The 20586-nt window shown below is 34.0% G+C and overlaps 1 protein-coding gene across 2 annotated transcripts in view; it reads right to left on the bottom strand.

Moving 5' to 3' along the window:
- The window catches only part of LOC105230478 (atrial natriuretic peptide receptor 1), a 107305-nt gene that overhangs the window by 12540 nt on the left and 74179 nt on the right, over nt 1-20586 (bottom strand). The window contains exons 2-3 of one of the 2 annotated variants that reach the window (XM_011211263.4): nt 9391-10527; nt 2636-2750 (exon numbers count right to left, since the gene is read on the bottom strand). In XM_011211263.4, coding sequence (XP_011209565.2) covers nt 2636-2750; nt 9391-10270 — 995 coding nt within the window. In that variant the 5' untranslated portion in view covers nt 10271-10527. The remainder of the gene's footprint in view (nt 1-2635; nt 2751-9390; nt 10528-20586) is intronic. The other variant, XM_049448603.1, reaches the window with a different exon arrangement.

Raw genomic sequence — 20586 nt, 5'->3', positions numbered from 1 at the left:
ACAACTTAGAATTCAAAAAATAACAAATGCGCTTGTGTAACATACATTGAAAAGTAAATATGTACTAGTAGACGAAATACCGAAAATGTGATTTTCAGCAGCGAGAAATTCGCGTAAATTTCGATAAATTGAGATATAATGATGAGGTGTGTCTTGAATATTAAGGAACGTAATTAAGTCAGAGTTTTCTCAGAAATTTCTACTTTACGTAATTAAACCATGCTTTGAATATTAAACTAATCTAAGCAAATATATATATTACTGTTATACAGATTTTTTTATTCCCGCAAAAAAATTGTTCAAAGTCGAACGATTGCTCGTAGATAAAACGGCATTAAACGAAAACCAGCTATGGTTGAATAAATGTTTAAAAATGGATATGGCGCGTCCCTCTAATAAGTTTATTGTGGATATCTCCTAAACTATACAAGTTATAATAACAAAATTCGGGAAAATTTCGGATTTTTAAATTCCAACTTATGACCCAAAATTGTACAAGTTGCATCAATACTATTCAAGCGCCTAGGTACCGTATATGTTGACGTCAGTTCTTGTTGCGAACTTTTTACCGAAAATATAACATATTATTTAAAATAGAAAAGACGTTTACTCAGCTTTGATCTTTGCAAGTTGCGAGAGTATAAAATGTTCGGTTACCTCCTAACCCTTCCTTACTTGTTCATATTTTCTTAAGGCCAAATGTATTGGTTGATAGTTAGGTAGAATAAAAGTAAATAATTTGTTTTTAGAGCATTAAGGCGGCATAGAATTTCTAACAATGGAAAAGCAAGACTTCAATTAAAAAATTAGAGAAATTAATTATCGATAAATTATAAAAATTATCGATTATAAATATATTAAAATTTATTTATTGAAGTTTTTAAAACATTCTAAAAAGCAACGAAACAGTAACTGTATTTTTAACATGAAAAATCGATTTATTAAGATAAATAATCGATCATGGGTACACCGACACAAGATTTATACAAACTCACAAAAATTAATGAAACAATAACATAACAAATTAAAAAAAAATAATTATCGATAAATTATAAAATTTATCGATAATAAATGTAATAATATTTATTGAATTTTTAAAAATATTTCAAAAAACCACGAAATAATAATTCAGCATGAAATAACGATATATTACGATAAATAATCGATTATAAGTACATATATCGATAAATAATTAATTAAGCATTAAAATAACAAAGGAAAAAAACTAATTTTCGATAAATTATAAAAATTATCAATTATAAATATATTGACATTTATAGAATTTTTTAAAATATTCCAAAAAGCAACGAAATAGTAACTATAATTTTGACATGGAAAATCGATTTATTACGATAAATAATCGATTATGGGTATACCGACACAAGATTTTTACAAATTCACAAAAATTAATGAAACAAAACATAACAAATTAAAAAAAATAATTTTCGATAAATTATAAAATTTATCGATTATAAATGTAATAATATTTATTGAATTTTTAAAAATATTCCAAAAAGCCACGAAATAACAATTTAGCATGCATGATAAATAATCGATTATAAGTACATATATCGATAAATAATTAATTAAACATTAAAATAACAAATGAAATAAACTAATTTTCGAAAAATTATAAAAATTATCGATTATAAATATATTGACATTTATAGAATTTTTAAAATATTCCAGAAAGCAACGAAACACTAATTGGAAATTTAACATGGAATATCGATATATTACGAGAAACAATCGATTATGGGTAAATCGACACAGACTGTTATATCGCTATTTCAAAAACTAGCAAAAATTAATTCAACTTACGAAAATAAACAATAACATAACAAATTATCGATAAATTACAAAAATTATCGGTTATAAATAAAAAAAATTATTTATTGAAATTCTTAAAATATTCCGGAAAGCAATGAAACAGTATGAAAAAATTATTTATTGAAATTCTTAAAATATTCCAGAAAGCAATGAAACAGTATGGCGTCTGTATTTTGGGATATAATTTTTATTTACTATCTTGAAAACGGAAGAAATATTAATAGCGACTATTACATAGCGTTCCTTTCGCATCCAGCGTATTTTCCAAATCTGGCTCACAGAGCCTATTTCCTGTTCTCAGGTCTCAAAAGCATGCTCGCTGTGAAAAAGTTTTCGTTGAATGACTAGGTAATCGCTAAAACTGAGACCTACTTATTTTGAAGCAAAGGGCAAATCGTACTGCAAAAATGGTATCGAAAAGTTGGAGGGTCGCTATAATCAGTGAAGCACCTTTGAAGAGAATTAATGTTGAATAAAAAAATGAATTTTGCCACAAAATATGTGTTTTACTACGCTAAGCCATTGACTTTTCAAAGTTATGTAGGCGATGAATTAAAAACCACGTGATGCTGGATATGTTAAATTCTCCTGCTCCTTGCTGATTTGTTCTCCATTTGAGTCGACTGATAGTGGCTTAGCTATATCTAAGATGGGAAATTTCGATTTAAATAAATTTTTTTCTCTTTTTTCTAAGCAACTATGGTACAAAAAGGAATTAATTCTAAAATTAACTTAAAGTTGGATCGAAAAATATTTTCTTACGTTTAGGTTTCTAATGCTTGATTTATTTAGTATAATTACTTACTGCGAGAACATTTCAATATTAATGAACACATATTCGCCACTGTCGACCATATTCAATTCCTCAGCGGTCAGCATGATTCGGCGTATATTCTCGGGTTCCGCACACATAATGACAACTGAAATGAGCAACGACAAGCAAATTGTTAAAATTAGTATGATTTCTCGTTTCTTTCATTCTAAATATAGTGTAGTGTACTATTGTGTTTATAAACAAGCGACAATCGCCTGCAAATTGAATATTTATCAGGTGATTGGATAACAAAGAATTGAAATGCGATACGAAATTCGTGAGACCGTGCAACAGTTTTGAGTTGCCTAATTTAAATGCTACAGACAGGTTTGATTTATAAATAACGAGTTGAGAAGTTCGTGTCTATTTTCAGTATCGTAAGCGTGTTTGAATGCTTAATTATTCGGCTTTGGGTTCACTTGCACTAACGAAAACTCGATTTTTCGTATATTAATTAATTTATACGTATTTAATATTTTTATATGATTACAATTTTGGTAGTAAATTTGATTTACTACTTTTACAAATTACCTAAATAATATATACAATTTTTAGCTTATGATAAAGTATGTTTCTTTTTTAGACGTGTGGTTTTCAAAGAGTTGGTGGTGCGTTTTTTTCGGAGTTAGTTTTTTAACAGCTGTTATTTGATTTATAATCAGCTGGCTACTTAGACTACTCTCCCTTCATTTTGTCGTATATGCATACATATGTACATAAATACACACTTGGCATATGATCAGCTGCTAAAAAAATAGTTTATCATTTCTACCATTTTGTCACTCGAAATTTCGTTTTGTTTAATTTCATTCAATATTTCGAGATCATTACCACTTAATCATCACAATTTAATGCATTTCCGGTGCGCATGTGTTAATTGCGCCTACTTCACACATTTATTGTTAATTTATTAGCATCTTTGCCTTTGTGCGGTGAATGCAACGGCCGTGTGGAGACATGCTGTAGCGCCATAAAGTCTAGTTGTGGCCAATAAAAGCACAACGTCACGTTTTAATGGTGTGCGCGTTTGCCCTCACGGCTATCAGTTGGGTAAATACATATATACATATGTGTCGCGGGTATGTATGTATGAATTATATGAAAACGAGTATAAGATACATATGTATTTTTGTTAGTTTGCGGGCCTCACGCGAGTAAAACTATATTTTTGTACAAATATTGAACAAATAAAATTAAATATTTATTTTCAATATGTATGTACATACTTTTACATCAGCGTGCTCCCATCGCCACTCAACGTCAAGCGACTGAATCAACAGCAAACGAGCGTCTCCGCTCAAATCTACTCAAATACTCGCGCACATATGTACATATGTACATATAAAGACCACCATAGCGTGTATGCTTCTAGGTAACGTTGTTTATGCGCTGGCATCCCGAAACCCACAGCGTTGCGAATAATTTATATGAGCGGAAGTGTTAATGCTAAATGCAATAACAATCAAACGAATGGCAGCGAGCGCAATAAAAATAACTAAGTATATAATTTAATGAAAAGAAATATTATATTTGCAATTGTTAATAATTCAATTTGGTATAAAAACAATAAGAGCAATCATTTGCAATGTGCAAATGTCCCTGTGCGGCCATTGTAGGCGCTGGCGTCTGGCTGTCTTATGTGACAGCTCATTTGGCCCCCGGCATTCGCTGGTATGTAGTTGTAGTTGTGTTAATGGCTTATGGGCATGCTAACGGGTGTCCGAGTAGAAGTACTTTCTTCAATAGTCTATTTGATGCCTGAAATTGAAGCTCGGCGACATTTGTTTTCAATAAAACGGCGCCACTTCATCACACATCGCATCATTCAATGGATTTATTGAGAAAACACTTCGGTGAGTAGATAATTTCACGTTTTGGGTCGATCGATTGGCCACAAACATCGTGTGATATAATACCGTTAGACTGTGCGGATACGTGAAGTCTAAAGTCTGTGCGGACAATCCCCATTCGATTCTTGAAGTAAAACATCACGCGTGTCATTCGCCAGTTACCAGTCGAAATGCTCGAAAGAGTCATCGAAAATATGACTTAACAGATGGATAATCTGAAACGTAGCCGCGGCCAACATTTGAAAGAGATAATCTTCAAAAAATATATGCTAAAGAGTGTTTTTTCGAATGATAATAAATATTCCACAGTAAATTTGATTTTTCTGTTTTTTTCTTTAAAAAGTAGGGAACTTCGAAATGGATCACGCTTTATTTGCGCAAGCAATTTGCGGACAGAGCTGCGTATCATACACGTAGGTAAATGTACATATGCATATGCTCTTAGGACAGTTCTTTCTGAGAATTTGTGGATTTGATCCCAAAAGAACTGCGTCGGCTTGGCACTAAAAAATGAATCAAGCCAGATTTTGATACTGTTTTAATGTGAACCACCAGTGAGAGCGTTCTGGATCGATCGGAACTAGTGGTGGTCAGAGGGGGTTAGATTTGGGCTATAAGGCGGGTGAGACAAGGCTTTACAGCTGCTGTTTTCCATATAGTTTTTTACCGGTCTGCAACATGACGCTAAGCGTTGTTATGATGGAAAATTATTTCCTAGTCTCTAGTCGCGAACTCCGCGCGTTTTTCGGCTCTTCAGGGTTTGGGTGGGTTTTGAAATGTTATTAATTTTTTCTTATTATTTTTTTTATGTTTGTTTAAACTTTAAGAGAGCGGCCCGTCAGGTTAGATTGGTCGGTTACTTAAATCTTTGATCGTGAGTTTATCGAGACACCGTTTTCTAAGTTTTCATGTGACGATTTCTGAGAAACTAGTGAAACGATCTTATAGAAGTTCTTCACAATGCCAGGATGCTTTCGTGATTGATCGAGGCATTTTTTTTTTTGATTAAAACTAATTCTCTCAAGACAATTTGTGGTATAAATTAGTCCTAAAATCATAAGAGACTCCATAAACTGGAAAACTTCAAAACATTTTTTTGAAAAATTCATTAAATATTATCGTAATGTTGCTCTTTCATATGTTTAAAAGTTATAATTAATTAATTCAATTATTTTATAAAAAAAAATTATGAAAATAGCTATTTTTCGGCCGTCGAAACCGTAACCCTTTTTAACTATTTAAACGGTTATTTGAGTGAGTCCCACTCGTTAGTTGAAGCAAATAGCAGCATAAACTTCATTTTCGACCAAATTTTCCGTTATCGATTTATATAAATGTTTAGCTTTGTTAAGTAAAATTAATAGAGACAGGGATACCGTCTTGGGAACTAAGCAATTGTTGGCAGCTAAAAATTTTACAAAGCGAAGTATTTTGGATATCTCAGAACCAGCATAAATATCACCAACAATCTAATATCGGTATTCTGCTTGTCACGATTGTCTCATGTCATGAGATAACAATACCGATATAAGCCTCCAGATCAAGCGCAGAATAACTCTTATTATACGCCGCAGAAACATGAGCGATGAGAAGGCACTTGCATCATTCGAGTGAAATATTCTCCATAAGGTCTTTGCAGCCGACTGCGTTAGCGATTAACTGATTGAGCCCATCGGCGACAGGAATATAGTTAGCCGCATAAAATCCTAACGCTGGATAGGTTTTACGTATGTAAAACGATGATCCAGCGAAAAGCTCCTTCAATTAGAGCAATTGGTATACAACGGAAGCGCTTTTTTGAACTATATTCATAGTATATTTTTCAAAAAAATACAATTTTCTTTGAAGCAGATGATTTTTCTTTGGTAAAAATATCATTGTAGTTAAAACTTTAGTAAATACCTTTAGTAATTGTAATAAATCTTAAATTTCAAAATTTTACTTGTTTTCCTCAAAATTATTGACTTTTCGAATAAAAAACGGTGTTTATTGCGAAAAGTTCTAAGCTTCAAATTAAGCAGCGATAGGGATAGTGTTTTTAAATTTTACAACAAAAACAAAACTAGATTTTGGGGCAAGGTTCCAAATAACAAATCCAGCGATCCCGATATCAGAGCTTCAAAGGGTTTGGAGCTTTCACTATATCTTGCTAAAGTTCACACGATCACATATTAAAGTAAATGTTGAAGCTCAATTACATAAACGGAGAGAACGCTAATATAGACTTTGATTGTTGAAAGTGCGATTATTAGCACCTCAGCTTAGAAGCACTAATAAACAGGGTACTTACGGTATTTTTTTGAATACATGCTATTAACTATCCTTTGTTAATTGGTTAATAATTACAAGCTAACTAGCGTACTGTAGACTTGTGGATTTAAGTGAAATACATTTAAAAACGTATGCGATACATACATAAATATATTGCATTAAATAGTGAGTAGGCAAATTATCCATCGATTACAGCAGTGGTCCGGCTGCACATTTTGTTAGAAGATTGCAACGCGGCACCGGACAATAACCCATGCCAAAGTGGTACTTTTTTCAATAGCCTTTTCTTGATAGATCACGCGTGAGTCGTGTCAAGCTGTCATGTTATTTTTGTTCGGCATTGTTTGGCATTTCATCATGGAAAGACTTACGCCTGAATAACGTTAACAAATTGTTCAACTTTATTTCGAAAATTCATACTTGTATTGCGTTTCACGCGCTTCGCTCAACTTATGGTCAACAAAATCGAGAAACTGAAACTGAGCGTTCGATTCGCAACACCATCACCCAACTTGAGACCCATCATTCATTATTGCATAATATCTGACCGAATAGACCACGTCCGGCACTCAGTGAAGAAATGCTCGAACAAGCCATAGAAAATTGGACTCAACGGATGGACTATTTGACACGAAGCCGCGGCCGACATTTGAAAGGGATAATCTTCAAAAAATTAATGCCAAAGAATGCTCTTTCGAATGATAATAAACATTCCCTATTATATTTGCAGTTTCTGTGGCAAATCATTTTTAATACAGAAATAATTCAGAAATAATTATATGGTTCTATTAGAGAGGATTGTTACAGCAACATATATGTTAGTACCTAGAAATAAATTTTCTGAAGTATTGAAATATAAGTGGAAATTACGGTCTTTAATTGAACAAGAAACAAGTGCTTACACTGCACCTTTTGACCTACTGCCACAGATGCCTGACTTATGCATATACTATATGTACTTATATACTTCTACAATTAAACCAGATATGTGTCTGTATAAAATTGCATCTATAATTAAGCAAATATATAATTATACGGTCGATTCGATGTCAATATTCATTATCAGCGAAAACGAATATATACATACATACATATGTACTCATCGATATGACAGTGCAACCTGTATAATCAAGTCAGCGTTCGCTAACCTTTCGCGAGCTGTTATTATAAATAACAAAGTTGCGAAAGAAACTCCAAAGTCAAACAGACAAAAAGTTTAATTAAAATGTCTGGTTTATGAGACCTTTTTTAAATGAAATGCTTTAACATGCATCAGCCGTAAATGGTTAGGTCGGTGAAAGAGGAACGATTATATGAGAAGTGTCAACGAATAAGGAATTTTTCTTTGGAAGTTATGTCGTGAGTTTAATCAGCGGATGGGTCTAAACTATATAGATAACCGAGATGTAGGTCATGTCTTTTCAGTAAAACTAGATACCAAAATCACATTCCTTCTACCAGACTTCTGCAGGAATGAAAAGAAGCCTTTTGGTTCTGACAAGAAGTGTGCTCAGAGCATGTTATATTTATCTATACAGATTGCCAAGCGGCTTTGAAATCACCAAAAGTCTCTTAGTGTTTCATTATAGTGAAATATTGCCATGATCTCTTCGTGAATCTCACATTCTGGTTCATGATAAATCTGCATTTGGTTCCTGAACAAAGTGATAGCACCGGGAACTGTGAAGCGGCTGAACTGGGCAGACAATGAGACTCCGGAAAAGAGGGAACGCCTCTGGCTACTTGCAGATATTTAATCGACAAATTTGCTTAAATATAGTTGAGTCTCGGTGGTGTCAATCCCTAACTTGCTCAACTAGCAGGCAAACGTGGCATGAATGGAATATGAGCGGCTCAAGCCGACTATTACAATTTAAAAGGATTCCTATACTATACTAACAGGTCACTGTTTAATAGGCGGACTAGAAACGCCATATAACGACTATTGTAAAAGCTGTCAGGAAGTAGAAGAGGAGGAAACAATTAAACGCCTTCTATGCGATCGTAAGGCTCTACATACATAGGTAAAGAATCGCAACTATCGATCGAAGGTTTGTTGAAGAGGTTTCAGAAGTTGCATATATAAAACTTTTCCTACTGATGAACTTCATCAGACACACGGGGTGGTTTACAGTTCACACAATAGAGTGAGGGAACTTTGGTCTCCGTGGATAAGGCTCCTAAAATCACAGCTGCGTCGTTAGACAGCCACTCTACTCATCAGCCTACCTATCTCGTGAGTTGGATCTGCCGTAAAAGAATTCGCAGATTGTCCATAATAAAGCCGACAAGACAAGTCTAGCAAAATCCCACGAGCTTCAACGTTGCATCTGTGTTAATTGTCTGTTGAGCCGTTCTATTGGAACTACTTCCAATACCACCTCTGACCATAAAGCTTTCGTAATTGGTCACTTTTAAAAAGTACTAAGTATGAAATTACCGTTAGAAAGAATTATTGTCAAATAATTAAAGCTCCTTTAAAATTTGGTGAAAACCAAACTTTAACGGTTATATAACCATAGCATGCATTTTTAAAAATTGTCAGTAGCTTATCTGGTTCTCTCTTATCATAACTAAATTGTCTCTTAGAAAAATAATTTATTCCTTATCAAGCTCTGTACTTACTTCGCACCTCCTTGGATAGTTTCTTCAGCATGTTTGTGATCTTTGTGCCATTCCACGTATTCCTATCGAATCCCTGCTGCATAACCGAACGTGCACCCAGCTTGTCATGTATCACATACGAACAGAAGAAACACACCGAATAACCCTTATCGTCGATATTATCCGATTCATAGATCAATGCCGTACGCGTCCAATTGAATTCGTTGATGATCGCGAACACTGCATTACCCAAATTATTGCCCTGCGTACCATGTAGACGCGTTAAGGTCGGAAAATTACCAGCCTTCTTACCAAATGCCGAAGCACTACCGCCCGTCGTTACAACGGGTATACTATAAGCGCCGGCATAACGTGAGATCGGCGCCAAAACATATTCACACGGCAGACCGAAGATGGCATTCAAATTCGGCTGTTGCAACAGCACTTCATAAAAACCGATCGGTCCATATATCGACGAACAGAAGGAGTCACGTGCTATGAGCGTAAAATCAATGTAGGCTTCGTGAAAACCATGCTGCTGCACTGCATCAATGCCGAGCTCGAGTGCGGGCAACATTTTCGCCATAAAGCAATCATTATTTGTATCCGCTTCGGTGCTTGGCAGCATAGCCAACAATATGATATGATATTCGGCATAACTGGGCGTGTCATTTCGTCGTGGCGCTATAAATGTTTGCACCGTTTCACTCTTCACACCCTTGCGTACGAAGGGAAATGTTTGACTGGGTATGCGTGTGGGTATAAGTAGGGATTCGGTTTGGTTGTTGGTGGTCGTGGTGGTGGTGTTGGCTACTGCCACAGCGCCGACAAGTAAAAACAACAGCGTTTTAGTGACTAGGGTGCACAGAGGTCGCTGCATAATACTGTCACCAATTTTCATAGTGTTGTGGTGTCGCTTGTGGCGATTAAAGCATTTTATCGCTATTAAGCGGATTTCTGGGCGGGTTGTTTTATTTTTCAATGGTGAGGAAATTCTATTTTTTCACTGAATAAATTAAGTTTGTACTGTATTTGCGGTTAATATCCATAACGGTACTTTTGGCTTTTATTTTTACATAGTATATATATACATATATTTTTGCTAAGTTATTTGTAGGGTTTTTTTTTATTGTGTGGCGCTATTAAGTCATTTTCACACTGTTGGGTTTAGACAAAATTGTTGTAAATAAAATATTATTACTTTAGTTTTCTTCGAAATAAAATATTATAACTTCAATTTTTTTTCGAAAAAATTTTGTTCGAAATGTAATATTATCACTTTTGTTTTGTTCGAAATAAAATATTATAATTTCGATTTTGTACGAAATGAAACATTATCATTTCAACTTTGTTCGAAATATTATTATTTCTTTTTTGTTCGCAATGAAATATTATAACTTCGATTTTTAAATTCGAAAAAATCTTGTTCGAAATGAAATATTATCACTTTTGTTTTGTTCGAAATTAAATATTATAATTTCGATTTTGTTCGAAAAAAAAAATTTTAACTTCGATTTTGTTCGAAATGAAATATTATAACTTCAACTTTGTTCGAAAGTGGCATTTCATGGTTAACATGTTAAATACAATTTTATAAATTTAATTCATTATTTCCTATATTTCTTATTACTTTTTTTAATTTTTTATTTTTTAGGTTCTAAATAATCTTTTATTTTTAATTTCACTTTTTTTTATATTTCATTCATTCCTTCTTCATAAATATTACTATCGTTTCAGTATTATTACCTACATCCAAAAACTATAAAATATTGCCTAAAAAATTAAATAAAAATGCGCATCTGGCAACGCCATTTTTGCATTCGAAGTATTGATTTATGTAAATAATTTGATCCGTGTTTTTTTAGCAAAACGCAAACTTAAATTAAATGTTTTTTCAGTAGTGTTTATATAGATTTTTCGCAATTTTAACACTTCGTTTTATTTATGCACAAATTTTTATTAGCTGAAAATGTGTCGTGATTATAATTTTTATTTTTGCAATATTGTCATTTCACATAAAATGCTCAATTTATCGAGAGAGTGGCAGATATGCATATTATATAGTGTATCACATGGCTTTAATCGCTGGTCAACTATAAGTTATACACTGATTCAAAAGCTTTTTCTTTGTTGGAAATAATTAAGTTGTTGTTTCTTATCAGTTGGCAAAGTTTACAATATATTATCACAATAACGATCCCCAACAGGTTAAAAGTCTGTGTGCCGATAAATAAATGGCGCAACTAGCTTATGATTTTTAGTTAGTTCTAACCTTCAATGTTTGGTATGCTAGCAAAAATCACCGTTTGGTGTGGTTTGTAGGCCGGTGGAATCATCGGTCCATATTTCTTCAAAAATGATGAGAAAATTTGAAGTTTCTGCGTTTTTTCTTTAAAAAAATAGGGAACATCGAAATGGATTACCCATTATAGAAAAGTTAGAGCTGTCGCTTTAATCAATGTATCACCCTTGAAGGGAACTATGTTGAATAAAAGAAAATGTATTTAGCCAAAAAATGTGTTTTGCTATTGGCCGGGGACTATTTTGTTGACGATGCTGTAATGGAGCAAATAACTCGAAGTAAAGTTATTGGAAAAAGCACGTTTTCATTCAAAAATACTACGAGGTGTGTTCAAAAAGTATCGCGAATTTTGTGTTTTTTCAAAAAATATTTATTTATTTATGAATATCTATTTTGTCCCCTTCAAAGTAATCCCCATGAGATATTATACACTTGTGCCAACGGTTTTTCCAATCTTCGAAGCACTTCAAAAATATTTTTTTTTATCTTCTTCAGCTCCTCCTCCTCCGTCTTTATCTCGTCAAGAGAAGCGTAACGTCGTCCTTTCATGGGCCTCTTCAGTTTAGGGAACAAGAAAAAGTCACAGGGGGCCAGATCTGGGGAATACGGTGGCTGCGGCATCATTAGTGTGTTGTTTTTGGCCAAAAAGTCGCGCACAAGCAACGATGTGTGTGAGCAGGAGCGTTATCGTGTTGCAAAAGTCAATTTTTGTTCTTCCACAAATCAGGGCGTTTCTGGCGGATTGCTTCGCGCGAATTGCGCATAACTTGCAGGTAATATTCCTCATTGACCGTTCTTCTCTGTGGCAAGAACTCATGATGCACCACGCCCCTGCAATCGAACAAAACTGTCAGTTACGATTCGCGATACTTTTTGAACACACCTCGTATATCTCGTATTGCATATAGCACATACCATACATACATATGTATATGAGTATATATTATAATTAATACCAATATTTCGAGTTTACCGCTGGCCTAATATTTTATGCGTAGAACGCAAATACAAAATGTAGAAAACAATGAAGAAGACATTCTTTGATTAACAAAAACCCTTCGTTGCATTGTGTTCGGCCTTCAACTCTGTCAATTTCGATAAAAAAGTAAACATATTCCGTTTGTATGCTTGTGTAGATGCGCTTACATTGCTGCTGGGTAAGTGATTTATAGAGAGTTCTAAAGTTTTAATAGCCTTTTTAGTCAAATGTATGCCGTAGCTGCATACCCTGTAGGGAAGTGTTATCAAAATATAACTAGTATGCTTTACGTTGTGTTTTGTTCAAAGAAAATTGTAGATCACAGATAAAATAAAACAGTTGAGAGAAACAGCAAGAAATCTATAGATGATGAGTGGGTCGGACATTCATCGAAAAATCATTTTCGGCTTCGTCAATACGCAAAATAAGCAAATTGCATCACGAAAAAATTACGGTTTGGTGCAGTTAAAGGGCCGGTGCCGTCAAATGGATGAACTTCGTACCAATATCGAACGTGAAGTTGCAGCAGTATCGGCCGACTTATGCTTGGAAACTGTCGAAAATTGGCTTTAGCCTCTGGACTTTTGCAAGCATGCCCGTGGCGACCATACAAAAGAATTCGAGTCTCATAAATAATGGCATCGAATGTACTTTCACAGGAATAAATAATTTCATTGATACTCCAAACCGTTTATTTTAAAGAAGCTTTTGTAGCGCTTTTATTGAAAAACTCGTTACATTACTTATGTTCAAGGTTAAGTCAAGCTGTAGCAAACACATCGTATCAAATGAAAATCATTTAGCGGCAATTCGATTTCCTATCGGGTATGTAAGTTCACAGTTTTTAATTACACACACACACACACAACTATAAGTAATAAAGAGTTGTGCGCTTTTTTACCACAACCAACATTTGTACACTTGCTAGCCGGCGGCTTAGAATTTTTTCTCTTCCACTTTAGGACGCCAAATATTCGCAACTTTATTGAAACTTGTTTGGAGCTTTTCTTATTTTTGCAGACTTCTTTTTATAAATCTGTATCTATATCAGTAAGTAATTGAACAATGTCCTAAAATAGAATTCTGTACTCAAATTTACAATAACTTCGAAATTTATTGTTTAACTTTGCATTATTTTGCTTGTCTTGTCTTATACGATTTGTAAACAAAAGACTTGAAAGAGTACTACAGATCATATCTGTTTGTTTGTATGCTAAAAACAATAATAGTCATTATCACTTTGCTATTTATTTAAATATTTTGCATCTTAAAAACCATTATTAAAATATTTTGAAATTTTGTTTATACTTAAATTTAAGTTTAGAGGTTTTTAGAAATAATTAAGCGCAGGGGAGGCGTCGATTTGTGGCCGCTTTATTTATTTTAAGAATTTTAAACAATAAAAATATATAATAATGATGGCAATAAATGTAATAATTAATGGAAAGACTTCCTAGATGGCGCTGACTTGGAAAATGTATAAAATAATATTTTCTTTTATTTTGAATATGCTACTATACAAGAAAAATAATAAGTCTTTATTTAAAATGTGAAATTTTTCAATTTATTCTTCAAAATCTATGTCGTCCCTCTCGAAGTAATCTCTCTTAACCGCAATACACTTTTTCCAACTTTGTTTCCAATCCTCGAAACAGTTGTGAAAATCAAATTCCGGAATAGCCTTCAAGGCGCCTAGCGCTTCACGTTTAATGGATTCAATTGTATAGGAAGTAGACGTGGTTGTGTTCCGGGATTTAGTCGGTTCACGAGATATGTGATTTCACCAAAAAGTGCGGTGCCATGCATATCGTCCAATTTTCATACCGGCTAAAGCTCTCCTATACTAATTAGGGTATGGAATTTAATGTCTCTGGCATAATTCGTTACTGATTTATAGCGCTTTTCGTAGTTTTAAACAGTTCCGTTATATGAGGAGTGAGCGTAGTTATATTCTGAAAGTGTTCATTTTCACATTGTCGGTAGAAGTTCTTATAATATTTGAGCATCGCGAATTTGGTGGTTATATCGTTAGTGTTTTAGGAGATATGTACATTAAACTTATTGGAGGGTGAGGCCACGCCCACTTTTTCTAGATTTTTTCCCCACTCTTTCTTACTGTGTTCTGTGTAGTTTTTAAAACTTAGTTTTAGGTGATATTTACAACCATTGGGTGAACAATACTGTTATACTCTGTAGCAACATGTTGCAAGAGTATAAAAATTACTACTCAAGTATTCCTAGAAGTGTGGAATTTTGCTGCGATGATCTCATTTAAGTTGGTCATCAATTTGTTATCAGTGAATTTCAAAACTATATTTTATTGCACAGCTGCGCTTAGTTTAGATTTTTCATTAGAATTAAATATGTTGTTATACTAAATATAATATATATAGTATGCGGTTATATACATATATATACTCGTACATATATAAAAGTTTACGAAGCAGAAACGAGTTAATTTCTGGATGTAAGCTCTAACCTGACTCAAAATTGAGATCTCGTAATGAAACTTGGTACATTGGCAAAATATGTAGGAAAAGCTCGTAGATGGGCGTAACGAGTTAAAATTATATTCGAATAGTGCCTTTAAGGTATGCTGCTTTATGACCAAAAATTGAACCAAAACTGTTCAAGACCTAAGTATCGAATATGTGAACCCCATTATCTGCAGTTAATTTTTTACCGAAAATATCGGTCAATATATGGGCTGAACAATCGAAATTCAGAGAGAATCTTTTCCTGCCATCTCCGTGTTTCAAAAATGAGTTGAATCAGGTCAATACTTCCCTCAGTCCTCATATACCTAATATAAAGATTTTTGGTTTCCGGGTGACATTCGGTTAAATATGTGATATCTTAATATGTGATTTATCTCAATGAAAAGAGACTGAGAATAAGAATTTCTTTGTAAAGAATTTACATCCCAAATCTCGCTTGACATACCATGAAGTGCTTTTGGGCTGACATGAAAGCAAATATGCCACATTAAAAGCGCGTATGCAGTCAGTCATATAACTGAAAATGTTACTGAGGGAAATGTCATTGCGACAATGAATCAGCTAGGCAATGTTGAAAGTCAAAGTAAGTCAAGTTTAATATCCGCGTTACGGTTGTGGCAGCGCAAACCGCCAGCTAGCACCGAAGCAGCTTTCGCAAATATTAATTCATTTCTTACGTGTTATTCTGAAGCTATTTTTGCGCGCGTTTGATTTGACTTTTGTTGTGTTATTCAAACACTAAATGTATATCGAAAATATATAATATTTGTATATATACTTATGTACATAGTGGTTTATAGCTATTTACTTGTTTACATTTCTTTCAATTGGAATTATAAGCCGCTGGGTCCCTATTTGCTGATAAGTAAGAACACCTGAAATGGGCTATATTTATCACTAGCTAGCTAAACTATCAATTGAGTGATCTATTTGATATTAGCTTATTATCTTATATTTAAGTAAGTTAAATAATTACAAGTGATTGGTTACTGTTTTTTTAATTATAAAAAATGTTTTAGAGATATGTAATAATACCCTCAACAAGGTGTCTTAAGTTTAACACGTAGTTTGTAACACGCAGAAGAAAGCCTCGAAGAATGTAAAAATTTACATATATATATAACGGATGATCCAAGTGAAGGTACTTTTTTTAATAGCCCTTGTTTGACAGATCACACGTGAGCTATTTTAATACTCAGCATTCATTATTGAATAATATTCGACCGAATAAACCAAGCCCAGCACGTAGTGAAGAAAATATAGTAGCCGTGGCTGAGAGTGTACACGAAGACCGTGGAGAGTCGACCGGTGTCGTTTATAGCAACTCGGACTGACGTAATGGAATGACTTGGCGCATGTTGCATTGAGATCTTAAATTGAAAGCTTACATAATTTAGCTTGTGGAAGAACTAAAGCAGCTCGACCTTCCCAAGCAACATCGCTTCGCTCTTGAAAAGTTCCAAGAAGATCCGACGTTTTAGAGCCAAATTTTCTTCAGCGATGGGCGATGTTTGTAAACAAGGGAATTTACGACGAAGAGTAACCTGAGCTGCCATTCATCCAAAAAAGTTAAACAATTTGGTGTGGTTTGTGAGCCGGTGGAATTATCGGTTCATATTTCTTCAAAAATGATGACGTTCTCGTAACCGTCAATGGCGACCATTATCGCGGTATGATAACCGACTATTTGATGCCTGAAATTGAAGCTCATGATCTTGGCGACATTTGGTTTCAACAAGACGGCGCCACTTCCCACACATCACATCAATCAATGGATTTATTGAGAGAACACTTCGGTAAGCAGATAATTTCACGTTTTGAGCCGACCAATTTGCAACCAAGATCGTATGAAATCATACCGTTAGTCTTTCCTGTGGGGATATGTAAAGTCTAAAGTCTATGAGGACGATGCCGATTCGAATGAGGCCTTGGAGCAAAACTTCACTGGTGATATTCGCCAGTTATCAGTTGGAATACTTGAACGAGACATCTAAAAGTGGACTTAACGAAGGGATTAAATGGATTGGCGTTTATAAGTAATCAGCGTAATGAGCTGAGTGGTTTTAGCCATATCTGTCTGTTCATCTGCCTGTATATACGCGAAGTAGTACCTCAGTTTTCGAGATACTATCAGTCTAAAATTTTACACACGTCTTTTTTTCCTTCAGAAGCTGCTAGTTTGTTGGAACCGTCGATATCGGAACACTATAGCAAATAGCTGTCATTAAAACTGAACCAGCATAATGAAGTGATGAAAATTTATTTGACGGCATATCTTCACGAAATTTGGCATATATTTTTGTCCTAATCAACGTTATAAGCTCCCTTCAAATTGTACATATAGGTCTACTATAGCATATAGCTGCCATACAAGCTCCATACAAGCTGAACGATCAAAATAAAGCTTTTGTTGGGGGAACTTTTTCTATTTGAGAAGGTTATTCTAGCTTCGGTGAAACTCAAGTTAACTATTTTCACGTTTTCGAATAGTTTTTCGTCTCTTGAGGTAGTTGTTATATATGTAATACATATATATATATATGTATATATTTTTATTTTCATTATTCGCTCTTAAGGGTAATGATTTTAAAGGCAAAGCAGAAAGTGGTCTTCTTAGTAACCGAAATGAAAGATCGATTGTTGTAGTCTACGCATTTAATTGAAAAGAATACATTTATCATGCATGATATACTAACTAACCGTCATTCTTTGACTCATAGTTTGTTTTTAGCGAACTTAGCTAATGCTTACTTTTACTAATTACAGTTTCTATAGTTTTTTATATGAGAAAAATCATGAGATCTCTTTGTTAATTAATCAATTTTAAATTTTTTTCGGTTCATTTTGCTACGCCTTCCTTTAGCCAGCGTTGTACATAATATGTACATATGTGTGTATGTATGTATGTATGTATTTCGCCACCGGCTTTCAAACTTGTATCTGTCTGCCGGCGCGGATATTATACTAAAGCTTGTTGAATTAAATTGTATGAGTTTTTTTGTTTTATTTTTCGATTTTTAATTTTTCTTTTTATTTCGTTTATTTACTTTTTGTTGTCGGTCTATTTTTGGCGACAGTTTCGACAATAATGACCGGCGCTGTGCGACTAAATACATATTTACTTCTGTGCACATACATACTTATGTACATAAATATATATAAACACATTTTGCTTTGTTTGCTTTGGGATTTCGCTTAGATTTCTTTTCAAATCAAGCACCTAAACATACAATTATACCAGCCGGCACCATAATTATGGAGGTTTATGCATATACATATACATCTGTGTGTACATATGTATGTATATCTTTTGCTTTCAGGGGCTTGGCTGCTTATGCTTTGCTAGCAAGCTGTCGTAGACAACATTTTATACCATAAATTAGATATCTACATATATTTGAATTTAAAAAGCTTTTCTTTTCGCTGTTGTCCTTGTTGTTGTAGCAAAAATTAACATAATCTGTAATGTGACAAATGTTTTGTGTGATTTTAGCTTTTCTATGCAAATTTCTGAACAGCTGTACGAAAATATCACAATTTGTTTTTGGGAAAGAGAAGAAAAATAATAAAAATTCAAAAAAAAAAAATAATAATAAAAATTCAAAAAAAAAAAATCAAATAAAGCAAAAACTCGAAAAAAACTTTACCTTCGGCTGCACCGAGCCTACAGTGTCCTTCATAAATACAAAAACATGCCTTACCGTAACTTTCATCGTTCAGTTTGTATGGCAGCTATATGCTATGGAGGCCCGATATCGGCGATTCAAACAAATGAGCTGCTTCTTAGGGAGATTATAATGTACGCAAAGTATCTGATCGATATCTGCAAAACTGAGTGACTTACTTATATGTGCATATACAGACAGGCCGACGTAGGGAATGTCAAGGCTAAATTGACTCAGCTCGTCACGATGAACAATATATATATATACAAGCATGTATATAAGTATATACTTTATAGGGTCTCCGTCGCTACCTTCTAGGTCTTAAAAACTCCGTGGCAACTCAGTATACCCTGTTCAGGGTATAAAAAAAGCGCATTTCTTAATCCTAAAATATTTTCAAATTCATACGCATTTAAGTGCTTTTCTATGTTTGTCGCTTCATATGCCTTCCTGCGTCACATTGTTGGTGTATTGACGCCATTCATAAATTCCTAAGCGTTAATCTTGCTTGCACACGAATGTTGGTTTGACTTTGCTAGAGAAGTTTTTAGGGATTTTGAAATTGTCTGGACGTAAACAGCTGTGTATGCGAGTAAATATGTTATAGGCAAATTATTTATGTTTTAAAAATTTTAAAAGAACACTTTTTTAAAGAATCACAGAAGCTTCACATTAAATGAGGAATGTTTATTATCATTCGAAAGAACATTCTTCGGCATTTCTTTTTTGAAGATCGTCTCTTTCAAATGTTGGCCGCAGGTACTGGTGATGTTTTGTTCCAAGGTCTCAAACGAAACGAGATTGTCCGCTAGGCTTTAGAATTTTACATAACTCAACAGAAAAAAGTCTAAAGGCGTGATATCACACGGTCTTGGCGACCAATCGACCGGCCCAAGACGTGAAATTAACTGCTCACCGAAGTGTTCTGTCAATAAATCTCTTAATTGATGCGATATGTGGTAAGTGGCGCCGTCTTGTTAAAAGCAAATGTCGGCGAGATTACGAGTTTCAATTTCAAACATCAAGTAGTCGATTATAATGGTGTGCTAACGGTCGCCATTGACGGTTACGGCAACATTTTTGAAGAAATATGGACCGATGATACCACCGGTCCACAAACCACACCAAACCGTTATTTTTTCTGGTTAAAATGGCAGCTCTTTAATATCTTCTGGTTGCTGTCCGTCTCAAATGCGGAAATTTTGCTTGTTTATATACACGTTGAGCCAAAAATGGGCCTCATCGCTGAATAAAATTTGGCTTGAAAACATCAGATCTTCTTGGAACTCTTCAAGAGCCCATAAAATGAAGCGATGTCGCTTGGAAAAGTCGAGGGGCTCAAGTTCTTGCGTAAGTTTTATTTTGTACGTTTTCAATGAACTATCGGAATCAAGTTCTTGAAAGGAATTTTTCGTATTTGTAGTATTATAACTTTTTCAGTGCAACCGAAGCAAACATTTATTCTGGTTTGCTTTTTTTCTGCTTTTAAATTAACCCAGTTAAAAGCCTTTAATGAATATGAAAAAACTTATATCTACAGTCTTGATACATACTATACATACATATGTTATTGATTTTCACCTTTGAATTGTTAATGTTTAAAAGTCAACGACATTAAGCCAGCCACGAGCTTGCAGTTTTTTCTTACTTTTTGTTTTTCAATAATAATTTATACAAAATGCAAATATCTATAAATATACATATGAATTGTGCGCATACAAAGCAATATTAATGTGCTGTCTGCTCTATACAAATGACATTTATATGTCAAAT

This window comes from Bactrocera dorsalis, chromosome 2 (genome assembly GCF_023373825.1).
Source record: "Bactrocera dorsalis isolate Fly_Bdor chromosome 2, ASM2337382v1, whole genome shotgun sequence".
NCBI lineage: Eukaryota > Metazoa > Arthropoda > Insecta > Diptera > Tephritidae > Bactrocera > Bactrocera dorsalis.
Note: the sequence above shows the minus strand (reverse complement) of the source record. Positions and strands in the feature narration are given on the sequence as shown.